The 24,471-nt window shown below is 35.1% G+C and overlaps 2 protein-coding genes across 2 annotated transcripts; one reads left to right on the top strand and one right to left on the bottom strand.

The window, feature by feature from the left end:
- The first annotated feature begins 5,601 nt into the window (after positions 1 to 5,601).
- On the top strand, positions 5,602 to 6,599 carry LOC110701431. Its single transcript, XM_021879087.1, has 2 exons — positions 5,602 to 6,101; positions 6,170 to 6,599. Exons 1-2 carry the CDS (start codon positions 5,602 to 5,604, stop codon positions 6,597 to 6,599), a joined length of 930 nt encoding a protein of 309 aa, XP_021734779.1.
- Positions 6,600 to 21,654: 15,055 nt separating this feature from the next.
- On the bottom strand, positions 21,655 to 23,632 carry LOC110701140 (TLC domain-containing protein At5g14285-like). The gene has a single exon (XM_021878729.1). It carries the CDS (start codon positions 22,682 to 22,684, stop codon positions 21,938 to 21,940), a length of 747 nt encoding a protein of 248 aa, XP_021734421.1. The 5' UTR covers positions 22,685 to 23,632; the 3' UTR covers positions 21,655 to 21,937.
- Between the last annotated feature and the right edge of the window lie 839 nt (positions 23,633 to 24,471).

Raw genomic sequence — 24,471 nt, 5'->3', positions numbered from 1 at the left:
ATTCTCGGGTTCGAGTCAGGTTCTGTTCAAGTCAATAATTTGCGGGTTTCGGGGCCTAGTGTCGCAAAGTCTTGAAATTTCCAAAATTGAAGGCTAATTAATGTCCATGCTTTTAGAGAAATTTTGGAGGTTTCGGGGCCTAGTGTCGCAAAGTCTTGAAATTTTAAGGAATACATCTGGGGTTCATATAATGCCGTTAGGAACCATATATGATCATTATATGTTGTCATAGATGTTCGTGGTAGGCGGAGTTAATGAAATCGGTGCAAGTTAGTTGTAAACCAATATATTGGTCTTTTAAAGGCAAATTGGATGGTTTCACCCACCCACTTGGACTTCGGAGGATACTAAAGACCATAGTAAACATTTCGGAAAATTTTTTTCCGAGCGAAAAACAGTCAAAAAATTCCAAAATTAAATGCTAATATCCATGCTTTTTGAGAAATTTTGTAGGTTTCAAGGCCCAGTGTCGAAAAGAATTGATATTTTAGGGGATATATCTCGGGATCATATAATTCCGTTTGGAACCATATATGATTACTATATGTTGTCATAAATGTTCGTGGTAGGCTTTATTTAATGAAATTGGTGCAAGTATTAACCGATAAATTGGTTGATTAAAGGGAAATTGGATGGTTATACCCACCCAATTGAACTCCCGTAGGATATAAGGGACCATGATAAACATTTCGGCAATTATTATTTCCGAGCGAATAATAAAAGTAAAAAACTTTCAAAATTGAAGGCTAAAATCCACGCTTTTTCAGATATTTTGGAGGTTTCGAGGCCCAGTGTCGAAAAGCCTTAAAATTTTAGGGGATACATCTCGAGGTCATATAATGTCGTTTGAAACCATATATGATCATTATATATTGTATTGTTTGTGGTAGGCTTGATTTAATGAAATCGGTACAAGTTGTAAACCGGTAAATTGGCCGTTTGAAGGGAAATTGAATAGTTACACCCACCCAATTAGACTCCCGGAGGTATTAGGGACCATGGTAAACATTTAGGGAATTTTTATTTCCGGGCAAAAAAAAGTCAAAAAATACCAAAATTAAGGGATAATATCCATGTTTTTTGAGAAATTTTGGAGGTTTCAGGGCCCAGTGTCTAAAAGCCTTGAAATTTTAGGAGATACATCTCGGGGTCATATAATTCCATTTGGAACCATATATGATCATTATATGTTGTCATAAATGTTCGTGGTAGGCTTGATTTAATGAAATTGGTGCAAGTTAGTTTTAAACCGGTAAATTGGTCTTTTAAAGACAAATTGGATGGTTCAACCCACCCAATTGGACTCCCGAAGGGTATTGGAGACCATGGTAAACATTTCGGCAATTTTTATTTTCGAACGAAAAATGTCAAAAATTTCCAAAATTAAAGGCTTAGATCCATGCTTTTTGAGAAATTTTGGAGATTTCGAGGCTCGGTGTTGAAAAGCCTTGAAATTTTAAGGTATTTATCTCAGGGTCATATAATGCCGTTTGGAATCATATATAATCATTATATGTTGTCATAAATGTTCGTGGTAGGCCTGAGTTAATGAAATCGGTGCAAGATGTAAACCGGTAAATTGTCGTTTAAAGGCATATTGGATGGTTCCAACCACCCAATTGAACTCGCGGAGAGTATTAGGAACCATGATAAACATTTCGTCAATTTTTATTACGGGTGAAAAAAAAGTCAAAAAATTCAAAGATTGAAGGCTAATATTCACCTTTTTAAGAAATTTTGGAGTCTTCTGGGTCCGGTGTCTATAAGTCTTGAAATTCAAGGTAATATATCTCGGAGTCATATAATGTCGTTTGGTACCATATGTAATCATTATTTGTTGTCATAAATGTTTGTGGTAGGCTTGAGTTAATAAAATCGGTGCAAGTTATAAATCAGTAAAATGGTCGTTTAAAGGCAAATTGGATGGTTTCAGCCACAAATTTGGACTCTCGGAGGGTATTAGGGAACATAGTAACTATTTTTCCAATTTATATATCCAGGCGAAAAAAAAGGTAAAAAAATTCCAAAGTTGAAGGCATATATCCACGCTTATTGAGAAATTTTGGAGGTTTCGGAGCCCGGTGTCAAAAAGCCTTGAGATTTTAGAGAATACATATCGGCGTCATATAATGCCGTTTGGAACCATATATAATCATTATATGTTGTCACAAATGTTCGTTGTAGGCTTGAGTTAATGAAATCGATGCAAATTGTAAATCAATAAATTGGCCGTTTAAAGGCAAATTGGATGGTTCCACCCACCCAAATGGACTCCCGGAGGGTATTGGGGACCATGGTAAGCATTTCGGCAATTTTAATTCCCGGGCGAAAAAAAGTTAAAAAATTCCAAAATTAAAGTCTAATATATTCACGCTTTTTGAGAAATTTTGGAGGTTTCAGGGTCCGGTGTCGAAAAGTTTAGAAATTTTAGGGAATACATTTCAAGGTCATATAATGTCGTTTTGAACCATATATGATCATTATTTGTTGTCATAAATGTTTGTTGTAGACTTGAGTTAATGAAATCGGTGCAAGTTGTAAACCGATAACTCGGCTGTTTTGAGGCAAATTAGATGGTTGCACCTAGCCAGGTGGAATCCCAGAGGGTATTAGGGAACATTGTAAACATTACGCCAATTTTTATTTTCGGGCGAAAAAAAGTCAAAAAATTCCAAAATTGAAGTTTAATATCCACGCATTTTCCGAAAATTTTGATGTTTTGGGACCCTGTGTCAAAAAGTCTTGAAATTCTAGGGGATAAATCTCGGGGTCATATAATGTCCTTTGGAACCATATATGATCATTATATGTGGTCATAAATGTTCGTGGTTGGCTTGAGTTAATGAAATCAGTGCAAGTTGTAAATCGATAAATTGGTCGTTTAAAGGCAAATTGGATGGTTTCACCAACTAATTGGACTTTCGTAGGGTATAGGGACCATGGTAAAAATTTCGGCAATATTTATTTTCGGGCGAAAAAAAGTTAAAAATTCCAAAATTGAAGTCTAATATCCATGTTTTTTGAGAAATTTTGGAGGTTTCAAGGTCCGGCGTTGAAAAGTCTTGAAATTTTAGGGAATATATCTCGATGTCATATAATATCATTTGGAATCATATATAATCATTTTTTGTTTTCATAAGTGTTCGTGGTAGGCTTGAGTTAATGAAATCGATGTAAGTTGTAAAACGATAAATTGGTCATTTAAAGGCAAATTGGATGGTTCCACCCATCTAATTAGACTCCCGGAGGTAATTAGGGACCATGGTTAACGTTAAAGATATTTTTATTTTCGAGCGAAAAAAAGTCAAAAAAAATCAAAGATTGAAGGCTAATATCCACCTTTTTGAGAAATTTTGGAGTCTTCGGGGCCCGGTGTCTAAATGTCTTGAAATTAAAGGAAACATATCTCGAAGTCATATAATGTCGTTTGGTACCAAATGTAATCATTATTTGTTGTCATAAATGTTCGTGGTAGGCTTGAGTTAATGAAATCAGTGCAAGTTGTAAATCAGTAAATCGGTCGTTTAAAGGCAAATTGGATGATTTCACCCACCAATTTTGACTCTAGGAGGGTATTAGGGACCATGGTAAATGTAATACTAACTGATCTTTTATCTTCGCGTGAGACTTTTTGAGAGCTAATTTTAAAGTTCGAGGACGAACTTTCGTTTTAAGGGGGAGTAGATGTAATATCCCAAATTTTGGAGTATTAATTTTGGAGTATTTTTTTAGTCAACGATTTCTCCTCTGTAAAGTAGGTGGTGACAGGGACTAGTCCCGGCTTACTGGCGTTCTCTTTCCCTTTCTTAAATAAAGTAATAATATGTTATGTGACTATTTGAACTTGGTTGAGTGTTAAAATATTTATGAGACTATATTATGTATAAACTGTTTTAAACTAAAATTTATTTATTTTACGGGATGGAGTTGGAATTACTCAGTTTATCTGATTTTTGGGAGTTTTCTCTCTTTTCTTGTTTCTGATTTATTTTGCAGGTTGGTAGAAAGGGTACTCGGTTACGTGTGAGGAGACGTTAGAATAATCTCGTAGCTAAGACAATTTAGTTTATCCCCGAATTTAATTATTTCCTCGCAGTTATTGGCTTCAAATAATTGTTGTTTGATGTAATGACTATTTTATTTGCCACACTTAGACCACTTAGTTATTTTAAACATTATGTTATTTTGCTTTGCATTTATTTTCTACGGAAAATAAGTGTAGCAGTAACACCTCCAGAGTTCGATGGTTGGGTTTTTTGAAAGTTAAAGGTTACTCTTATTGTTTTAAAGACTCGAATTTTGGGGGTGTTACAAATTCGTATCAGAGCCCAGGTTTTTCAAAATTTAGGGACTAAAATGAATTAAATTAAAGACTTAGGTTTAAAATTTGTATATAAGTTTAAAATTGATTTAAGCTTAGGAAAGCCGTGAGTGTGGGAATCACGATAAGGGATTTATGTGTTTTATAGTACTTTTATTTAATACTTATTATGTGATTATTTATTTTCTTTTATTAGATGGTACGAGTACTTAAAACCGTAAGAAAGTCGAGTGCTAGGAAGAGTACACATTTATTACCTGATTCTCTTTACGGGATTCGTATGAATTATAATGAAAATATTCGACATTACGTGTACCGCTTAAATATCTGCATTGAGCACTTTCATTACAATATACTTGGGGGCCAATCTGATTATCTCACTCCAGAGAGGCGATCTCAAATCCTTCTACACACGTTAATTGGGAAGGGACCCTATGCTCAACTTACAAAGAAGTATGTTGACTTATACATTAATGGTAAACCGAATGATAAGTATTATTATGATGAACAATGGATCCCTACTGTGGACTACCTTGAGAAGGCAATGATGGAAGCCAAGCGAGACTTTGACTATAACTTGGATGATGAGGAGGAGGATGAGCCCCAGGAAAGTGAAGCTCGTGAGAGGGAAAATAGTAATTGAATTATCCATTTTTTTTTTTTTAAAAGCTACGTTTAGTTTATTTGGTTAAAATTTTTATATATTAGTTTTACAAATAAAAGTTAGTTTCTTATGACTAGGAACTATAGTTTTGGTTTATTTGTAACTAGTAGTTTATTGAGCTATTTAGTACTAGTATTCTGGTTTTGCAATAAAATAATTTTGATTAATATATTTATACCTTGCTATTTTATGATTATTAATCAAAATCAATTCATTTTTTTTTCTTTTCTATCTATTGCATTTATATAGGCCAAAGCTCTTATTTTCTTATGCTTACTTTAGTCAAGACTAGTAATGACTTGGTCGGGTGATAGTGAAATCACAAAGCAATGCGCGAATTTATAGTCTAATGCTAAGTTGATGCATTATTTGGTTTGGAATTTGGCCGACTCTTTGAATGTTATTAAGGTTTAATAAATCGCTTAATTCTTGTCTCTATATGTGCTGATGTGTTACATGGAAGCATGTCGTGGTTGATTATTTAATTGCAATTCACACTATCTAAATAAGTCGTGTTAAAATGTGTATGGTGGTAACACCAGTGTTGAAATTGTGCAAACTGTGTATGCAAAATTACCACGTTTACACCAGGTCTCGTTGGAGAAGAATTGCGCAAATGGCTGAGACTCCTGAACAACTTGCTGCTAGGTTAAGAGCTCTTGAGCAAATGAACCAGAACCTTGGAATGTTGTTGCAAAACCAGCTGAATAACAACAACAACCACAACAATAATGACAACGACCCTCAAGCTGCTATGGCTAAGAAACTTGCTGCATTGAAACCTCCGCTATTTATGGGGAAGGAAGATCCCATGTTGGTTGAGAACTGGGTACGTGACTTTGACAAGATTTTCACCGCTGCTAGTACCCCTGATGCTCAGAAGGTGGATCAAGCCACATTCTATTTACGTGAGGCTGCTGATATTTGGTGGGAAAATGAAGGAGCCACCATAAGAGCTCAACAGAATTTTAACTGGGATGCTTTTAAGACAACAATTAGGGACCGTTTCTTTCCTGAGCATATCAAGAGGCAGAAATACAGTGAGTTTAGTAGGTTTAACCAAACAACTGGTATGAGTGTGCAGGAGTATGCTGAGAAATTTAATGAGTACGCAAGGTTTTGTCCTAATGTAGTGCTTGATGAGAGATCCAAGGCTCAGAGTTTGAAGATGGACTGACTTTTAGGATCCAAAAGAAGGTGATCGGGGCTGGTACTGCTGCTACTTATAAAGAGGCCTATGATAGAGCTTGTAATATTGAAAGGATTTTGAAACGTGAGCAGGAGGTCAAGGATAGGCATAAGAGGAAAGGGAATGGTGAGAGTTCATCGAACCCTCAAGGTTATGACAAGAGACCACGCCTAGGGGGTAATAGCAATAGGAATGGTGGAATTGGTCAGCAGGGAGGCCGTAACAACAACAATCAAAGCAATAATCACCGAGGCCAGGGGAAACAGAATCAGCAAGGATCTCGCAACCGACCATGCCGTAAATGTGACAAGAGCCATCCAGGACGCAACTGCAATGGAGATTTGCTTACTTGCTTTGAATGTGGGGAGGTTGGTCACAAGAAATTTGAGTGCCCAAAGAAGCAGAATGGCAATAATCAAGCTTAGAATGGGCAAGGTAACAATAATGGTAATAAGGGAGGTGGTTACGGGAGGAACTCAAACTACAACAACCGCTTCAACAACAACAATTCTCAGGGCTAAAATGGCAATGCTCAAGGAGGGAATGGCCAAAGCAACAACAACGGCGGAAGAAGCAACCACAATGGCAGTGGTAGGACCAGTAATGGAAGAATTTATGTCATGAACCAGAGTGAGATTGACTCTAATGCCGACGTTGTGACGGGTACTTTTCTCGTGAACTCAAAACCTGCTTACTTACTTTTTGATTCTGGGGCATCTCATTCTTTTGTAGCCACTTCTTTTGTGAATTAACATGCTTTAAAAGCTTCATCCTTGTGTCAAACCAATATAACAATTCCTTCAGGGGAGGTAGTTCCTTGTAGATCCCTATACCAAGACATTCCAGTTAACATTGCTGGAACTGTGTTGCTTGCAAACCTTATTCAGTTTGACTTAACTGACTTTGATGTGATATTGGGGATGGATTGGCTTAGTAAATACAAGGCTAAAATTGAGTGTCATACCCAAAAGGTGTCTCTTAGGGGGCCAAGAGGGAATAGAATCTCTTACCAGGGGGTTGTGTCAAAACCAGGGATCAGTATTGTGTCAGCCATGACTTTTCATTCTTATATCCGAAAGGGATACCCTATTTATTTATGCCATGTGCAAGATGTGAGTGTAGAAGAGAAATCCATAGAGAACATTCAAGTGGTGAGAGAATTCCAAGATGTGTTTCCAAATGAAAATTCCAGGGATGCCGCCGGTTAGGGAGATGGATTTCAAAATAGACTTAGTGCCTAGGACTGGAGCTATTTCTAAAGCACCATATAGAATGGCACCAGCAGAGATGAAAGAATTGAAGGTACAGTTGGAGGAGTTGCTGGTGAAGGGTTATATAAGGCCAAGTGTTTCACCTTGGGGAGCACCGATTTTGTTTGTAAGAAAGAAGGACGGATCCTTAAGGTTGTGTATTGACTACCGAGAGTTGAATAATGTCACTATAAAGAACAAATATCCATTGCCTAGGATCGAGGACTTGTTTGATCAGCTTAAAGGTGCTGGGATATTCTCAAAAATTGACTTGAGGAAAGGATACCACCAGTTGAGGATTGCTGAGGAAGATGTACCAAAGACAGCATTTCGCACAAGATACGGACATTATGAGTTCACTGTTATGCCTTTTGGACTCACTAATGCGCCGGCAACTTTTATGGATCTCATGAATAGAAATTTTCAGCCATATTTAGATAAATTTGTGGTGGTGTTCATAGATGATATTTTGGTGTACTCGAGGGATAGAGAAGAGCATGAAGAACATCTAAGAAAAGTGTTGGAGATTCTTAGAGAGAAGAAGTTGTATGCCAAATTTTCAAAATGTGAATTTTGGCTAGAGAAGGTAGCATTTCTAGGCCATGTGATCTCAAAGGAAGGAGTTGCGGTGGACCCATCTAAGATTCGAGCAGTTTCTGATTGGCCAAGACCCAAAAGTGTGACCGAAGTGAGAAGTTTCTTAGGGCTTGCTGGATACTATAGGAGATTTGTACAAGACTTTTCGAGGATAGCTCAACCCTTAACAAATTTGATGAAGAAAACTACTAAGTTTCAGTGGGATGAGAGGTGTGAGCAATCTTTTCAAGAATTGAAGCGAAGACTCACCTCAGCACCAGTCTTAACCTTACCATCAGGGACTGAGGGGTTTGAAATCTATAGTGACGCATCTAAGAATGGCTTTGGGTGTGTACTTATGCAACATGGGAAGGTTGTAGCTTATGCATCAAGGCAGCTTAAGCAACATGAACAGAATTACCCTACTCATGATTTGGAGCTAGGAGCTGTAGTGTTTGCTCTCAAGATCTGGAGACACTACTTGTATGGTGTGAGATGTAAGGTGTATACGGACCATAAGAGTCTTAAATATATATTCACACAGACTCATTTGAACATGAGGCAAAGGAGATGGCTTGAGGTGCTAACCGATTACAACCCAGACATTCTATATCACGAAGGAAAGGCGAACAAGGTAGCTGATGCTTTGAGTAGGAAGACAAGTCATACAGTGAACTTGATGATTTTAGCCAAGGAACTTTGTGAAGAATTTAGGAAGTTGAACTTGGAGGTTGTAGAGTATGACCAAGTGAACGCTCAGTTGAATGCAATGTCAGTCAAACCTACCATATATGATGAGATTCGTGAGAAGCAAATGCTAGATGAGTGGTTGACCAAGGTGAGGAAGATGAAAGAAGAAGGAGCGGCAACTGAGTTTGATGTAGATGATGGTGGAACAGTGAAATACAAAGGGAGATGGTGTATTCTTAAAAATGAAGATCTCAAAAGGAAGATTTTAGAAGAATCTCACAACACCCCGTACTTTGTACACCCAGGAGGAGATAAGCTCTATAAGGATCTTAAGAAACATTTTTGGTGGCCAAACATGAAGCGTGAAGTAGCCGAGTTTGTGACAAGGTGCCTTACATGTCAGAAAGTGAAGATACAACATATGAGACCTGGAGGGAAGCTGCAATCGTTAGATGTGCCAGGATGGAAGTGGGAGTCTATATCTATGGATTTTGTGATGGGATTACCACTTACAAGGGCAACAAAGAATGCTATATGGGTCATAGTTGATCGTTTAAAAAAAACAGCAAGATTCATAGCAATAAAGGATACTTGGAATGTGAATCAATTGGCAGCTTCCTATGTGAAAGAAATTATGAGGATACATGGAGTTTCTAAAGATATTATTTCCGACAGAGATCCAAGATTTTTATCAAAGTTCTGGGAAATGTTTCAGCAAGCATTTGGCACTATCCTGAAGTTTAGCACAGCGTTTCACCCTGCTACAGATGGACAGACAGAGAGAACAATTCAGACCTTGGAGGACATGTTGAGAGCTTGTGTGATGGAATTTGGTGGAACATGGGACGAAAGATTACCTATGATCGAATTTTCATACAATAATAGCCATCATGCGAGTATAGGAATGGCGCCTTATGAAGCGTTGTATGGGAGAAAATGTAGGAGTCCCTTGTGTTGGAGCGATATCAGTGAGTCTTTGACTTTGGGGCCAGAAATGATTGAAGAAACAACGGAGCAAGTTAGGCTTATCCAGGCAAACATGAAGGCAGCTCAGGATCGACAAAAGTCATATGCAGACCAGAATAGGAGAATAGTGAAATTTGAAGTTGGGGAAAAGGCTTTACTTAAGGTTTCACCTACCAAGGGAGTCATGCGGTTTGGTAGAAAAGGGAAGTTGAGTCCTAGATACATTGGCCCGTATGAAAGTATTGAAGAGAGTTGGAGAGGTAGCATATCAACTAGCCTTACCCATGGAGTTAGCCAACGTTCACAATGTTTTTCATGTTTTCCTACTCCGAAAATATGTTCATGATCTGACCTTACCCATGTTATCCAACCCGAGACTATTGAGCTAGATGAGACCTTAACTTTTGAAGAACGCCCTGTGAAAATTCTCGACACCAAAACGAGAAGTACCCGAAATAAGGCGGTAAAGTTAGTTAAAGTCCTATGGTCTAATCAGAATTCTGAAGAAGCAACTTGGGAAGCTGAGAATGACATGAAAAAGCGTTACCCGGAACTTTTCGACCAGGTATGCCAAGTTTCGAGGTCGAAACTTTTATAGGGGGGTAGAATGTAATACTAACTGATCTTTTATCTTCGCGTGAGACTTTTTGAGAGCTAATTTTAAAGTTCGAGGACGAACTTTCGTTTTAAGGGGGAGTAGATGTAATACCCCAAATTTTGGAGTATTAATTTTGGAGTATTTTTTTTAGTCAACGATTTCTTTTCAAAAATAAATAAACTTTAAAACTAATTATTATTTTCAAATTGTAAAATTATTATTATTATTATTATTATTATTATTATTATTATTATTTTCGTATTTGAAAAAAAAAAAAAAAAAAACTGACAATTTTCAGAAATTGATTTTGGGATAACTTTCGAAAACTGATTTTGTAAAAAAAAAAAAAAAAAAAAAAAAAAAAAAAAAAAAAAATTGACTTTGGATATTTTACAAAAACCGATTTTGCATACTGGAAAAAAAATAAAATAAAATAGTCAAAGGTGGATAAAGGCTAATAACAAAATCAGTTAAAATTTTGATCCTATCCCATGAACTTTCTAGACTCTCAAGATTGATTTATAAATATATGTTTCATCTTTCTAATACTATCATTACGATTTCAAAAAAATAAAAAAAATTTCGAAGCCGAAATATCGACTTTGGAAAGCAACTCGTCACTTTCCTCATTGTTGGGTTTGATAATTGATCATCACTATCTACTTTATTTAATTACTTACTGATCTTCTCCTTGGTCAACTTAATTAGACTTTGTGGTGGATGTTCTGGCTCTTGATTTCGAAAGTTTGGTAGGTGATTATGATGATGATGATGATGATGATATATAATATCTCACGTTTGACTCATCAATTAGTTCATCTAGTTGTCTATTTTTGGGGTGATTAGACTATGGGTGGTGACAAATCAATTTTACGCTCAATTCTTTTTTTTCCGTTAGTCGTACAATTATCTAATTTAGGCTATTTATTTGTTTAATTGTAGACGAAGGTCGTATAGGTGATTACTCGGGGAACTACTAACCTTTATCCACGCGTCCTAGAGGTAATTTTCAATATCCATCATCTTTAGAATCCCGTTAGGAAATTGTTTTGAAATATTATGTGTCAAATACGTGCTTATGTAATCATATGTGATGAGTGTGCTATCGTATGATATTATGGAATCATATATTATATATGAGTTTTCTATTTTGTGTACTAGTATATGTAATTTCGAAAAATATGATTATTTGTTATCGTATGAGTTTTTTTTTTTAAATATAATCTTGGGTATTGGATGATTGATTATACGTGATTGATGGTCTATATGTCATGTAGGATGACTATGATCTAATAATACTGAAATTGAAGTATTGATACTTGAAATTAAATTGATATGTGCAATACTTGTGTACAGTGTAATTGGATGATATAATCTAATAAAATGTACGGTGAAATTTAATTTAAGAAGGGAAATGAAACCGAAAGGGTGAAGAGCAGGTTGCCCACTAGTAGTGATGGTTGCTACTAGTTGGTTTAAATTATTGTATATTGATGTTAGTCTTCCTCCTAATCACTGGGTATTAGTGAGGGGTGTGCACACTAGGGACATTCTGTTTTATTTTATGGCCAATTGGGGTTACGCGCAACCCTTTGTAAAGTAGGTGGTGACAGGGACTAGTCCCGGCTTACTGGCGTTCTCTTTCCCTTTCTTAAATAAAGTAATAATATGTTATGTGACTATTTGAACTTGGTTGAGTGTTAAAATATTTATGAGACTATATTATGTATAAACTGTTTTAAACTAAAATTTATTTATTTTACGGGATGGAGTTGGAATTACTCAGTTTATTTGATTTTTGGGAGTCTTCTCTCTTTTCTTGTTTCTGATTTATTTTGCAGGTTGGTAGAAAGGGTACTCGGTTACGTGTGAGGAGACGTTAGAATAATCTCGTAGCTAAGACAATTTAGTTTATCCCCGAATTTAATTATTTCCTCGCAGTTATTGGCTTCAAATAGTTGTTGTTTGATGTAATGACTATTTTATTTGCCACACTTAGACCACTTAGTTATTTTAAACATTATGTTATTTTGCTTTGCATTTATTTTCTACGGAAAATAAGTGTAGCAGTAACACCTCCAGAGTTCGATGGTTGGGTTTTTTGAAAGTTAAAGGTTACTCTTATTGTTTTAAAGACTCGAATTTTGGGGGTGTTACAGTAAACATTTCGGCAATTTTTATATCCGAGCGAAAAAAGGTTAAAAAATTCCAAAATTGAAGTCTAATATTCACACTTTTTGAGAAATTATGCAGGTTTCGGGGCCCGGCGATGAAAAGTCTTGAAATTTTAGGGAATATATCTCGAGGTTATGGAATGTCATTTGGAATCATATATAATCATTTTTTTTTGTCATAAGTGTTCGTGGTAGGCTTGAGTTAATGAAATCGGGGCAAATTGTAAATCAATAAATTGACCATTTAAAGGCAAATTGGACGGTTCCACCCAACTAATTGGACTCTCGGAGGATATAAGGGACCATGGTAAACATTTCGGCAATTTTTATTTTTGGGCGAAAAAAAATTAAAAAATTCAAAAATTGAAGACTAATATCCACGCTTTTTGAGAAATTTTGAAGGTTTCGGGGCCCGGTGTTGAAAAGTTTTGAAATTTTGAGGAATGCATCTCGAGGTCATATAATGTCATTTGGAATCATATATAATCATTATTTGTTGTCATAAGTGTTCGTGGTAGGCTTGAGTTATTGAAATCAGTGCAAGTTGTAAACCGGTAAATTGTCGTTTAAAGACAAATTAGATAGTTCAACCCACCCAATTGGACTACTGGAGGGTATTTGGGACCATGGTAAAATTTTCGACAATTTTATTTCTGGGCGAAAATAAGTCTAAAAATTCCAAAATTTAAGGATATTATCCACGCTTTTTGAGAAATTATGGAGGTAATGGGACCCAGTGTCGAAAAGCCTTGACATTGTAGGAGATACATCTTGGGGTCATATAATGCCGCTTGGAACCATATATAATCATTATTTGTTGTTAATCCTTGTTGTAAATGTTCATAGTAGGCTTGAGTTAATGAAATCGGTTCAAGTTGTAAACCGGTAAATTGGCCTTTTAAAGGCAAATTGGATGGTTCCACCCACCCAATTGGACCCCCGAAGGTTATTAGAGACCATGATAAATATTTCGGCAATTTATATTTCCGGGCGAAAAAAACTCAAAAAATTCAAAAATTGAACGCTAATATCCACCTTTTTAAGAACTGTCTGGTGTTTAAAAGTCTCAAAATTCTTGGGAATACATTTCAGGGTCATATAATATTGTTTGGAACCATACGTGATCATTATTTTTGTCATAAATGTTCGTGGTAGTCTTGAGTTAATGAAATCGGTGCAAGTTGTAAACCGGTAAATTGGTCGTTTAAAGGCAAATTGGATGGTTCCACCCACCCAATTGGAGTCCTGGATGGTATTAGGGACTATGGTAAAAATTTCGGCAATTTTTATATTCGGACGAAAAAAAGTCAACAAATTCCAAAATTGAAGGTTAATATCCACGCTTTTTAAGAAATTTATATTGTTTAGGGGATATATCTCGCGGTCATATAATGGAAAAGAAAAATCCAACCTTTGCACTTTTTCCTTACAAAAATCCAACCTTTAGTTTATTCCTCAAAAATCCAACCTTTGTACCCCTCCTTCCCCAACAGGTCCATTTTACCTTTTACCTGATTAACTGGTAAACTTTTTATTTTTCCATCCTTCACCCTTTCTTCCTTAATCGTATTCATCTCTCTCCTTAACGAATTTTCCCAGCAAAAATTAAACGCCATTTTCATTCTTTCGAAAGCTTGAAAAAATCCAGGCTTTCCCTAATTTTTTTCATTTGGAAGTCCTCAAAGGTTGTGTCTTTGCCTGCGGAAGAGTAATTGGGGAAAGATAATCGACATTGCAATTGTTAAGGTAAATCGTCGAACCCTAATTCTGCGTTTTGGAGAATTTGCTTAATTGGAGTGATTTAAGTGCTTATTGTAGTTTAAAGTTAGTTTTGGTTTATATAATTGCGAATATGGTTGATGTTTGCCTGAAAATTTATCATGGGGGCAAGTTTAAATTGAACAACAATGGTGTGTGGGGTTATTTGGGAGGGCAGTATAATACTTTTGATGTTGATCCTGATGAGTTTTGTTGGTTTTATATGGAAGAGTTAATTGCTAAATATGGTGATTATGCTGAAAAGTACTTGCTTTACTATTTACTTCCTAGGTGTGAGTTTGGGGAAGGGTTGAGGAATGTCTGTAATGATGATGAGTTCGGGACAATGGCTGAACTGATTGTGAACAATAGAGAATTAGACATGTATGTGGTGCATGATGATGTTGAACCTGATGTGTTAGTCCAATCCCAAACTGGATCCACTAACAAAAACCAGCCCAAACTGAAGTCAACTAAGTCCAGTAGGCCCAGAAAAATGATTCCCAGGAGGGCTAGTACATTAACCCAGGAGTCAATTGCTGTGGGAGATAAGATTCCTTCCCCCACTTGCAATAAAGAATCAGAATTTCACATGGTCCCCCCTCGAACAGTCAACAACCTAACAGCTTCTAAAATCATTCTTGTCCCCTGTGAATCTACCCCAATCCCTTCTGAAACACAAGAAAACCCTATTGAAAAACCAGATCCCCAATTTGAAGCCAAAAAACCACCTTCAACTCCATCAAAATTCATTAGGTCTGCTGTGCCTGATGACTATGACTGGGAAGACAACAGACCAGACAGTCCAATCCCTTTAGACACCTTCCTCTGGGGTGAACCTTATGATGATGAGGATGATGGTGATGATGAGAGGGATGGTGATTTTGTAGTGGAGAATGAGCCTGAATGGGATACTGATTGTGAAGAAGAGTGTGAGGAAGATTATCTAAATAAGGAAAAATTGGTTGACTGTGAAGAGGAGGATTGGCTTGGTGACTATGAGATTTATGATGCAAACTTTGGGTCTGGTGGGGTGGATGGTGAGCCCAATGATCTTGAGTTTTTGAAAGACCCAGAGGTGTTTGATTTGGACACCAGTGATGATGAGCATGAGGTAGCTAGGGAGAGAGTTAGGGGATTTAACACTTCTGTTGTTCAATTAGCACAGAAGCTGCAAGAAGAAGCTGGGAATGGAAAACTTTATGCACAAAAAGAAGGAGGGGGTGAATTAATAGAGGCCAGGCAACATGGTGGTCTTGTTTCTGAATATGAGGATTTAGAAGATGATATTCATACACCTAGGGGTAGTGAGGATGAGGAAACAAATGAGGATAGGCAAAACAGGAGGAATTTGTTAGTAGGGGTTGACACAGACTTTAAACAATTCAAGTGGAAGGCAGGATAAAGGTTTGGCAATAGAGAAGCATTTAAGGAGGTTGTGGCTAAGTATGCTGTATTTCAGGGTAGAAACCTCAGTATAGTGTCAGGGAATAGGCCCAAGCAACAAAGAATTGTAGTGAAGTGTTCAGTAGGGTGTCCATTTAGGTTGTATGCTTCCTGGGATTCTAGGAGGGGTTCATTTGTAGTGAAGACTGCCATGGAGGAACACACATGCTTAAGAAATATGGAGAAAAATAAGCAACTAAAATGCACTTGGTTGGCTGAACAGTTGCTTGATGTGTTCAAGGCAAGGCCACACTGGCCAGCAAAAGAGATAGTTGAGACAGTGAGGAGGGCTTACAGAGTGATTGTGAAGAAAGATTTTGCTTACAAAGTGAAATATCAAGCCCATAAAAAGTTACATGGTTCTATGAAAGAACACTATGGGAAACTTGGGAGGTATTTAGAGGCTCTGAAAAATACAAGTCCCCAAATTAATTTAGATTTAATGACTTACATGGAGAAGAAGAAACCCCCAGAGATATTTAAAAGGTTGTATATTTGTTTTGAGGGGGTGCAGAAGGGTTGGAAAGAAGGATGTAGGAAAGTGATTTGTGTGGATGCATGTTTTTTGAAAACCTTTTTGGGAGGGCAGTTAATGTTAGCAGTTGGGAGAGATGGCAATGATCAGATGTATCCTATTGCCTGGGCTGTTGTAGAGGGAGAGAATAACAATTCATGGGAGTGGTTTTTGAACAACTTGAAGAAAAGCCTTGAGCTTGGTGATGGTGGTGGCACAGTTATTATTTCAGATGAGCATCAGGTAACTTCAATTTCCTTATTCCTTCTTGTTTTGATCTATTTATTGTAGTATGTTAGTTGTGAAGATTTTATGTGTAATTCTCTGTTATGGATGTTTTTTCTCAGTCCATTTTGGCAGGAGTGAAAGAGGTTCTTCCAAATGCAGAGCATAGGTATTGTGCAAGGATAGGTAGAGGTGGCAGGGTAATAGGTAGGGGAGGAAACAGGGGAGGCACCAAGGGAGCAACCACAGGACCAACTCCAACTGGAGCACCTAGGGGAAGGGGGAGGCCAAGAAAAGATGCTGGCAAGGAAAGTGATCCTCCTTCCAGTGTGGAAGTCCACAGTACAAGGGGAAGGGGTGGTAGAGGTGGAAGGGGTTCAATAGGTGGAAGAGGAAAGGGACAAAGTATTCCTAAGGGCTATGGGAACTTTGTTATACAAGATGGAAGCTCTTATGTAAGCTTCCTATCTGTATCTTTAATTTTTTTTAGGTTCTGTGTTAAGGACTATTTTATTAACATTGGGCATGATGCTTTTGTTACAGGTTCATGGAAAATCACAAGCACAGGATGCCAGCTTAACAACCACAACCTTTACATACAACTTCAGCCAAGGCTCAACTTCATAGCTTCCTCTAGTTCAACAGATTTAAAGTTGTAATAGTAGTAGTTAAAGTCTGTTTTGGGAGACAATTTGTTTTTGATTTCAATGTCCACATGTATGAATTTGGATTACTTTATGTAAGTGTTTTGCAACATTAATGTATTATCAGTTGTTGTTATTATCAGTTGTTGTTATTATCAGTTGCTGTTCATTATGCCTTTCTTTTCTTTCAAATTTTGCATACAAAAAAAAAAAACAAAAAAAACATCAAATAAAGCAACAACATGAGTTCATTCCATTAAAATCAGTTGCCCAAAATTTACAATTATTAACACCTTATAGGTCCACATTGACCATACTAAACAAGGAAACTTTTTTTTTGCCAAGTATTGTCTGCTACAACTACTGCAGACATCTAAACAGAACCATTAACCTAGTACTACTGCTTGTTGCATATACATCCCCAAAAGTCAGCACTAACACCTACACCTTAAACATCCCTAAAAGTCCCCCCCCCCCACACAACCCCTTCACTTACTTAAACATAAGCACTAGAGTGAAAAAAGCCCAAGAAAAAACCAGAGTAATCATGAGCCTCTTGTCAGTGTTATTCTCCTTCAGCTCGAACATTGTCTCAGTAGTAGCAATGCCCATCTCTTCAACCTCCTCTACCAACTTCTCCTTTTTTGCTTTCAATTTCTTCACTTTATCCCTCATAAGATCCATATCTCGCTTCAACATTTCCACCTGATGCTCAAGCTCGGAAATTGTTTCCTCCTTCTCAACAACAATGTTTTGCAATTCACGTACATCATCAACCTCATCAGCCCATTTGAAGAACCCACATGTCCGCTGTTCCTACAAATTAATTCAATTAAAACCCCTTTCGTACAAAAACGCACAAAAAAAAATTAACCTAAAAAATAAAAGACAATTCACACACTTACAGGCCAGTACGAACAGCCATAGAACCGTTTACCCTTCGTAGGACCATCGTAGCGAACAGTCCTCAATGGCGCTAACTCATTGTGGTAGCATACCAGATTTGCAGGGGAAGAAGAATTTCCCTTCGACCTTGAAGAACCAGAGCCAACTGAAAGATGACTTGCCATTTTTTTGGAAAAAAATTTAACGATTTCAATTAGCCTAAAATGGAATTGCAGTAGAAGAAGAAAACAGAGAGGAGGGCAAAGCTTTTAAAGAGGGAGGATACTTGGGAATTAATGGGAGTATTAACTACCCTGCAACGGTATTAAATGGAGGGAAACCGGCTAGATTAAGAAAAGTAGGTATTTTACCTGTTTTAAAAGGTAATGGACCTGTTGGGGAAGGAGGGGTATAAAGGTTGGATTTTTGAGGAATAAACTAAAGGTTGGATTTTTGTAAGGAAAAAGTGCAAAGGTTGGATTTTTCTTTTCCATTTTTCCAACCATATATGATCATTATATGTTGTCATAAATGTTCGTGGTAGGTTTGAGTTAATGAAATCGGTGCAAGTTGTAAACTGGTAAATTGGTCGTTTTAAGGCAAATTGGATGGTTCCACCTAGCCGATTGGACTCCCAGAAGGTATTTGGGACCATAATAAACATTTCGGCAACTATTATTTTCGGGTGAAAAAAATAAAAAAAAATTCAAAATTAAAGGTTAATATCCACGCTTATTGAAAAATTTCGGAGATTTCGGCCAATAAGATATGCACTTAACTTACAAAGTAATGGAAGAATCAATAATTTTCTTTCTCCAAAAAACCAAGATAGGACAGACGGTAATTGTTGCTTCTAAGTATGTTAATAAACTACAGCAAATCTTCCTAATGATAATCTTGTTGCTTAGTGACTTGCCAATGCAATTGAGACCAAATTCTGCAGCCTTGATTTTGGCCAAGGAAGTTTCCCATCTCCTTGAGACCTTGACTACGTGTAAGCATCCTATAACCTTTTTTTTGGAATAGGGAAACATCCTATAACCTATTATTGTAGGACATAATTTTCTAAATAACTACCGAGGCTAGTTTTGTTTATATATTGTTGTACATTTTGATTTTAGCATTATTTACACACTCACTTCAGATCCTTATGATTTAAAATGACCGCTAAAATTTTAAACGGACATTTTTTAATATGCAAATTGATGAAAAATTAAATTAAGCTACAATTTATAACAATTTTTGGGCTGCAGTTTACAATTTTTTTTTTAATAGCTGCAGTTTGCAAAATACAAGTTTTAAATGACTGTAATTTACAAATTTTCCCTTATTTTACCTGCAGTTTTTTTCCCTAAAATAAGTTCAAATAAGATACGGAGTATAAGCCATATAACAAACAGGTGCAACTTTGTTTCTTCTCTTTCTAAGCACTATTTCAAATGATAATTATGTTTTGATCTTTAGATAGTTTGTATTGCAACATTTAAGAATTTATATAGTCAAATATGCATTATTAAAAAATATTTTAAAAAAAATTGACTTTATAAATCTACAAATCGAAATAATTAAGTCAAACACGATCTCACAGAAATACATTTTTCTTATTATAATCCACATAAATAAATTGGATTCATTTTTATAAAAAATTTCATATAAAACTAACCACTTGAACCTATATGAGATTCCATAATACTAATACGAGTATTATGAAATAACAAGGATAACTTTGAGCTTTTAGACTTTTTCCCTACAAATTGCGGCTATTTAAAAAAAATGCAAATTGCACTTTAAAAGCACTAAAGGGGTGTTTGGTTCACATAATTATGGTATAAGGTATGGGTTTAAAATGGTTTAAACTCATACCTTATGTTTGTTTTATGATTTTAAGAGTTTCAAACCCATACCTCAAACCCTCAAGGTATGAGGTTTAGATACCTTAGGGGGAGGTGGGTTTGGCTCATTCCTATACTTTTAAGTATCAAATAAAAGAAAAATATTGCATTCCATAAGCATACCAAACATATGGTATTAAGAATCAAGTTCCAAACTCATACCACTATGGTTTCATTCTTGATTCCAACCCCTTACCAGTTTGCGAACCAAACGCCCTCTAATAAATTGTAAATTGCTTTTCAGTTCAATTATTTCATTGGTTTGCGTGCTGAAAAATGTTTCGTTAAGGTTTTAGGGGTCATTTTAGATCTTAAGGGTCTAAATTAACTCGGAATTGGCAAAAAATTACATAAGTGCCTCGTTTTGCGTATAAATAATATATAGATTTTCGTGTAACTATTTTTTGCCGTGAAAACAAGGCTCTTACGTTAATTTTTTGTCAATTCCGAGCTTAATTTGGACTCTTAAGAACTATAATGACCCCTTAAACCTTGACAAAACATTTTATAGAACACAAATTGATGAAAAAATTGAATTAAATTGCAATTAACAATTTAATAGTATTTTTAGGCTGCAATTTTCAATTTTTTTTTTTAAATAATTGTAATTTACAAAATTTAAACTTTAAATGGTTGCAATCGACAAATTTTTCAGCTGTTAACACTAGAAAGATGGAAGTTAAATCCTATCCACTTTCGTGAAGTCATAAGCTCATAACTCACGCCTCACAAAAAAATAATGAAACATCATACCAACTTTTTCGGCAAATCACCTAAAAATTGTATAGAATAAAGGCAAGTTTATTTTCCTACCTAGTAAAGTATATTTCAATAAAGAGAAATTTAATATAGTGGGTTCAATATTGAAAAAATAATGGTACTACTAGAAAAATCGAGACTATGTTCTCATAAAAAAGAATATGCCTATGATTTTTTTATTTTTTTATACAACAAGCTTATGTATGGCATTAATTGCGTGATCTCATTTTCTTTGTGCTAATAGCAATTTACAACTGGCTTAGAAAAATTCATGGTTAAGAAGGCAATTGGAATTTTGAATTAACATCATAGGCCAACATAATAACATAGTAATTCCTCTGTTTAATGTTACTATGAGTCTATGATAGATTGATAGATACTAGTATAGCAATGTTTTTTAAAGCTAAAGTCGATATTAGTCGCTTAAGCTGTATTGATATTTTTTTGTTAATATTTGTAGCCCACAAAAGATAACCTAAATAATACGGAGTATTTATCTCTCTACCATATTTAAACTTTTCTAATTCTAGACATATCAAATTACCATAAATTTATAATCGTAACGGATGCTATTGATTTCCAACTTATATTTTCCTATATTTCCAACTTATATATTTTCCTATACGAGTATTATGAATCTATAAGTTGGAAATATATTAATGTTATTCAATGATTCAATCGGTAACCAATTAATTTTTTGTCATTTAGTTTTTTGTCTAGTTAGTAACTTGAACGACTATTTTAAGTCGATAAATACTAGGATTATCTCTCATTTAGACATGGGATGGGATAACATAAACAAATTTACTAAAATATAATAAGGATTACTTTATAAATTAAAGACACTCCGGCTTAAAGACAAAAATGAAAAATTAGATACATTTCACCTTAACATATACTACGTACAAGTAATGCAACTAATCCAAGTGACTATATAATTATATGATGGATTAATGGGAGTGAGTAACTTGGTATGATTTTAAGGAAATTTTATCCTTTTATTGGTATGACTAGTGAATCTAATCAACTCGCAAGCTACTCGACTCAGCTTGAGATTGTCAAAAACCAAGCACGATATAGTTATTTTATCATTCACAACATCACTATAACTTGATAACATCATAAACTTGATTAATTAATGTACTTCAATTATAAGTTGATTTAGTCAAAAAGTGACAAAGACAATAAATTAAATAATTAATCACAACTTACAACACAAAACACCAATTAACAAATTGAAAACCATACAAATAAAGCCAAAACAAAATGAAAGCACCTGATTTTTTTTTTTCAAATTATATTTATATATAAAATCCAAAGTGCCTTACATTAATATTTATATTTGCACAAAAAAAAAAAAAAAAAAGTAAAATTACAATTATACCCTTATTGAACTTTCTTCTCCCTCCATTGTCTAAACAACTCCACCCATAAATTCCATATCCACAAAATACTGACTGTTATTGCTGTTACAATAACACAAATCCAAGAAATTATAACCCAAGTTGGAATAATTCCATTCCCATCTCCTTTAAAATAAGAAAACCCCATTTTATACACAAATAATGGCCCTAAAATAACCCTAGCAATAGTATAAATTACATAAAAAGGGAGTGACAAAATAGAGTAGATTTTTTCAGCAAGTTCCGATTCTACCCTTTTTGCATTTGCCAAAGTCCAAAGATTTTGCAATAAACTTGTGATTTCAGCCAAAATTAGCAGCACCAAGATGGAGAATGCACCATGAGAAACAAGATAACGGCAAGTTATGAACACGAACAACGTTGCTAAATGATGCCCAATAAATAAAAGATCAGAAGGGTAGAAAATTAGGTAATGGGTCAAATCCATGATGAAATAAGAAATACTGTAGTCAAGGATCGTGTTTTGGAGAAGGGTATTTTGGGAAAAGAAAGATTGGTGAGAGGAGTTGTTGTTGAGTAGAGAGAAAATAGCGAGGATTGCAGCTGGGGTGCCATGGAAGAGGGAGATGAAGCAGCTAGCACCTTCTGGGCGGAACTTAGGGGGCCAATTTTTGAAGATTATGAAATACCCAGTTAAATAAATTGTAAGAAAAATTGGTAGAAATAGTAGAATTGATGATTGGGTCGGTTGAATTGATAAAGGTTCCATTATTATTTGATTGATTTGGGGTTTTTGTTGTTTTGGGGGTTTTTTCTGGGGATTTTGAAATTAGGTTTTTTCTGGGGATTTTTTTTGTTGAATTTGAATTTGTTGGGGAAATTTGGTGTGAAATTTGAAGAATTGAAGTTATTGATTTAATGGGAGTGAGGAGGAGAGAGAAAGGCGAAGATGGGTGAGAAGAAGGGGTTTGGGGGGTTAAGGGAAGAGTCTAAAACAGAGGAAGAGGGTAATGACTAATGAGACGACTTTATGATTAAGAGTTTGATGGGATATAATGGTGAAAACCCGTTGAAGGATTCTTTTTACTCCGTAAAAGTTTGATTAAAATTGAGCCTCTTTTTTCTCAAAAAATAAAAATAAAAATAAAAAATAAATAAACAAAGAAAAATTATGAGTTTGATAGAATTATTATAGAATTGAACTTGTAATTATTTCTTATTTTTAGTATCTTCTTTCCTTCCTAATTTTATCTTTAATAAAGGTTTACACGAGTTTGATTAGAATTGAAATTTATAAATTAGTATATGTAATTGGTCACATTAACCTTCACAAATTTATACTGCGTATATAGTTATTATATACACAAACTTTTATATGTGGCTGGCCACACGGTGTGGCCAACCATAATTTAAAAAAAAAAAAAAAAATCAAAATCACGTTATCTCTCCTCTTTCACTTTCCTCTTTTCAGCTATTTTTCAATTCATCTTCTTCGATTAATCCCCAATTTTTAGATTTTCTCCTTTTTACGGTTCCATCTTCTCCAATCTCAATCAAATTTCATGAAGGTCGTGGGTTATTTCATTAGTGTAATAAGGGTTATTCGGTCAATATCATTACAGATTGATTGAACTTAGACTTGTTGGTTGAGGTAGTTGTCAACTAATAATCCAATTTCCTTACTCGTTTTCCTATTTTATTAAATTAATGCTAGACACTATTCTCTCACGTTATAAATACAATATTCAATAAAAATAATTTCATTTCAATAAAAATCAGTAACTCTTTTAGTTCACCTTACAAAAATTATTCCAGTTTTTGTAAAAAATAAATTCGGGTTAATAAAAATAAGTTGAATAGAATAAGGCTTAGTATGTAACTCTATATTCTTGTTATGCATGAGTTATCTATATAATAATGATTTCTTAATTGATTTAATTTCGAAATATCATTGGTTATAAATGATGCACATGATAATTGTAGGCATAATTCTCATTTGAGGTTGGTTTGGTTAGAAGAGTTCCGTTAATTTAAATGATTTTATTTAAAGTTAATGTAAGTTGAAGAATGAGGCATTGATTGCTTGAATACTAGAGGTGAACATGAATACTAAGCCCACTAGCTCGATTCAATATGGCTTGAGTTTTATGCGGGTTTGGGCAGTGTAAGATCACATTCGTAGTTAAAAAAAAACCCGACCTTGTCCAAAAAAAAGTGCCAAAAATAATAAGTGCTTGTAGAATATAATTTTGTTTTCTCCCTACAATTTTTATTGGATTTATTACTGTGTTAACTGTCCTTTCACTTGTTTACCTTCCTCTACTTTATTGATTATCGATTATCAATGCTAGATACTCCTTCTATTTCAAATTAAATGCCTTGGTTTGACCATGTACGTAAGTTCACTAATGTAGAATATTGTCAAAAATTCTTTAATTATCCGCAAAATATAAGTTACGAGGAGTAATTAATATTTAGCAACAACATATAAAGACGATTCAAACATGTAGCTACTCCGTACATGATTATATTTTCTTTTAGAAATGTAAATGCAAA

Source organism: Chenopodium quinoa, unplaced genomic scaffold, assembly GCF_001683475.1.
Source record: "Chenopodium quinoa cultivar QQ74 unplaced genomic scaffold, ASM168347v1, whole genome shotgun sequence".
In the NCBI taxonomy this organism is placed as follows: Eukaryota; Viridiplantae; Streptophyta; class Magnoliopsida; order Caryophyllales; family Amaranthaceae; genus Chenopodium; species Chenopodium quinoa.
The sequence above is the reverse complement of the archived record's forward strand: the minus strand, read 5'-3'. Positions and strand labels throughout refer to the sequence as shown.

What these genes read in the sequence shown, in the direction of transcription:
- LOC110701431 (XM_021879087.1), top strand. Translation starts at nt 5,602, where the DNA reads ATGGCTGAGACTCCTGAACAACTTGCTGCTAGGTTAAGAGCTCTTGAG. An exon ending in AAATTTAATGAGTACGCAAG is followed by an intron (nt 6,102 to 6,169) that starts GTTTTGTCCTAA and finishes ACTGACTTTTAG; the next exon opens with GATCCAAAAGAAGGTGATCG.
- LOC110701140 (XM_021878729.1), bottom strand. Translation starts at nt 22,684, where the DNA reads ATGGAACCTTTATCAATTCAACCGACCCAATCATCAATTCTACTATTT.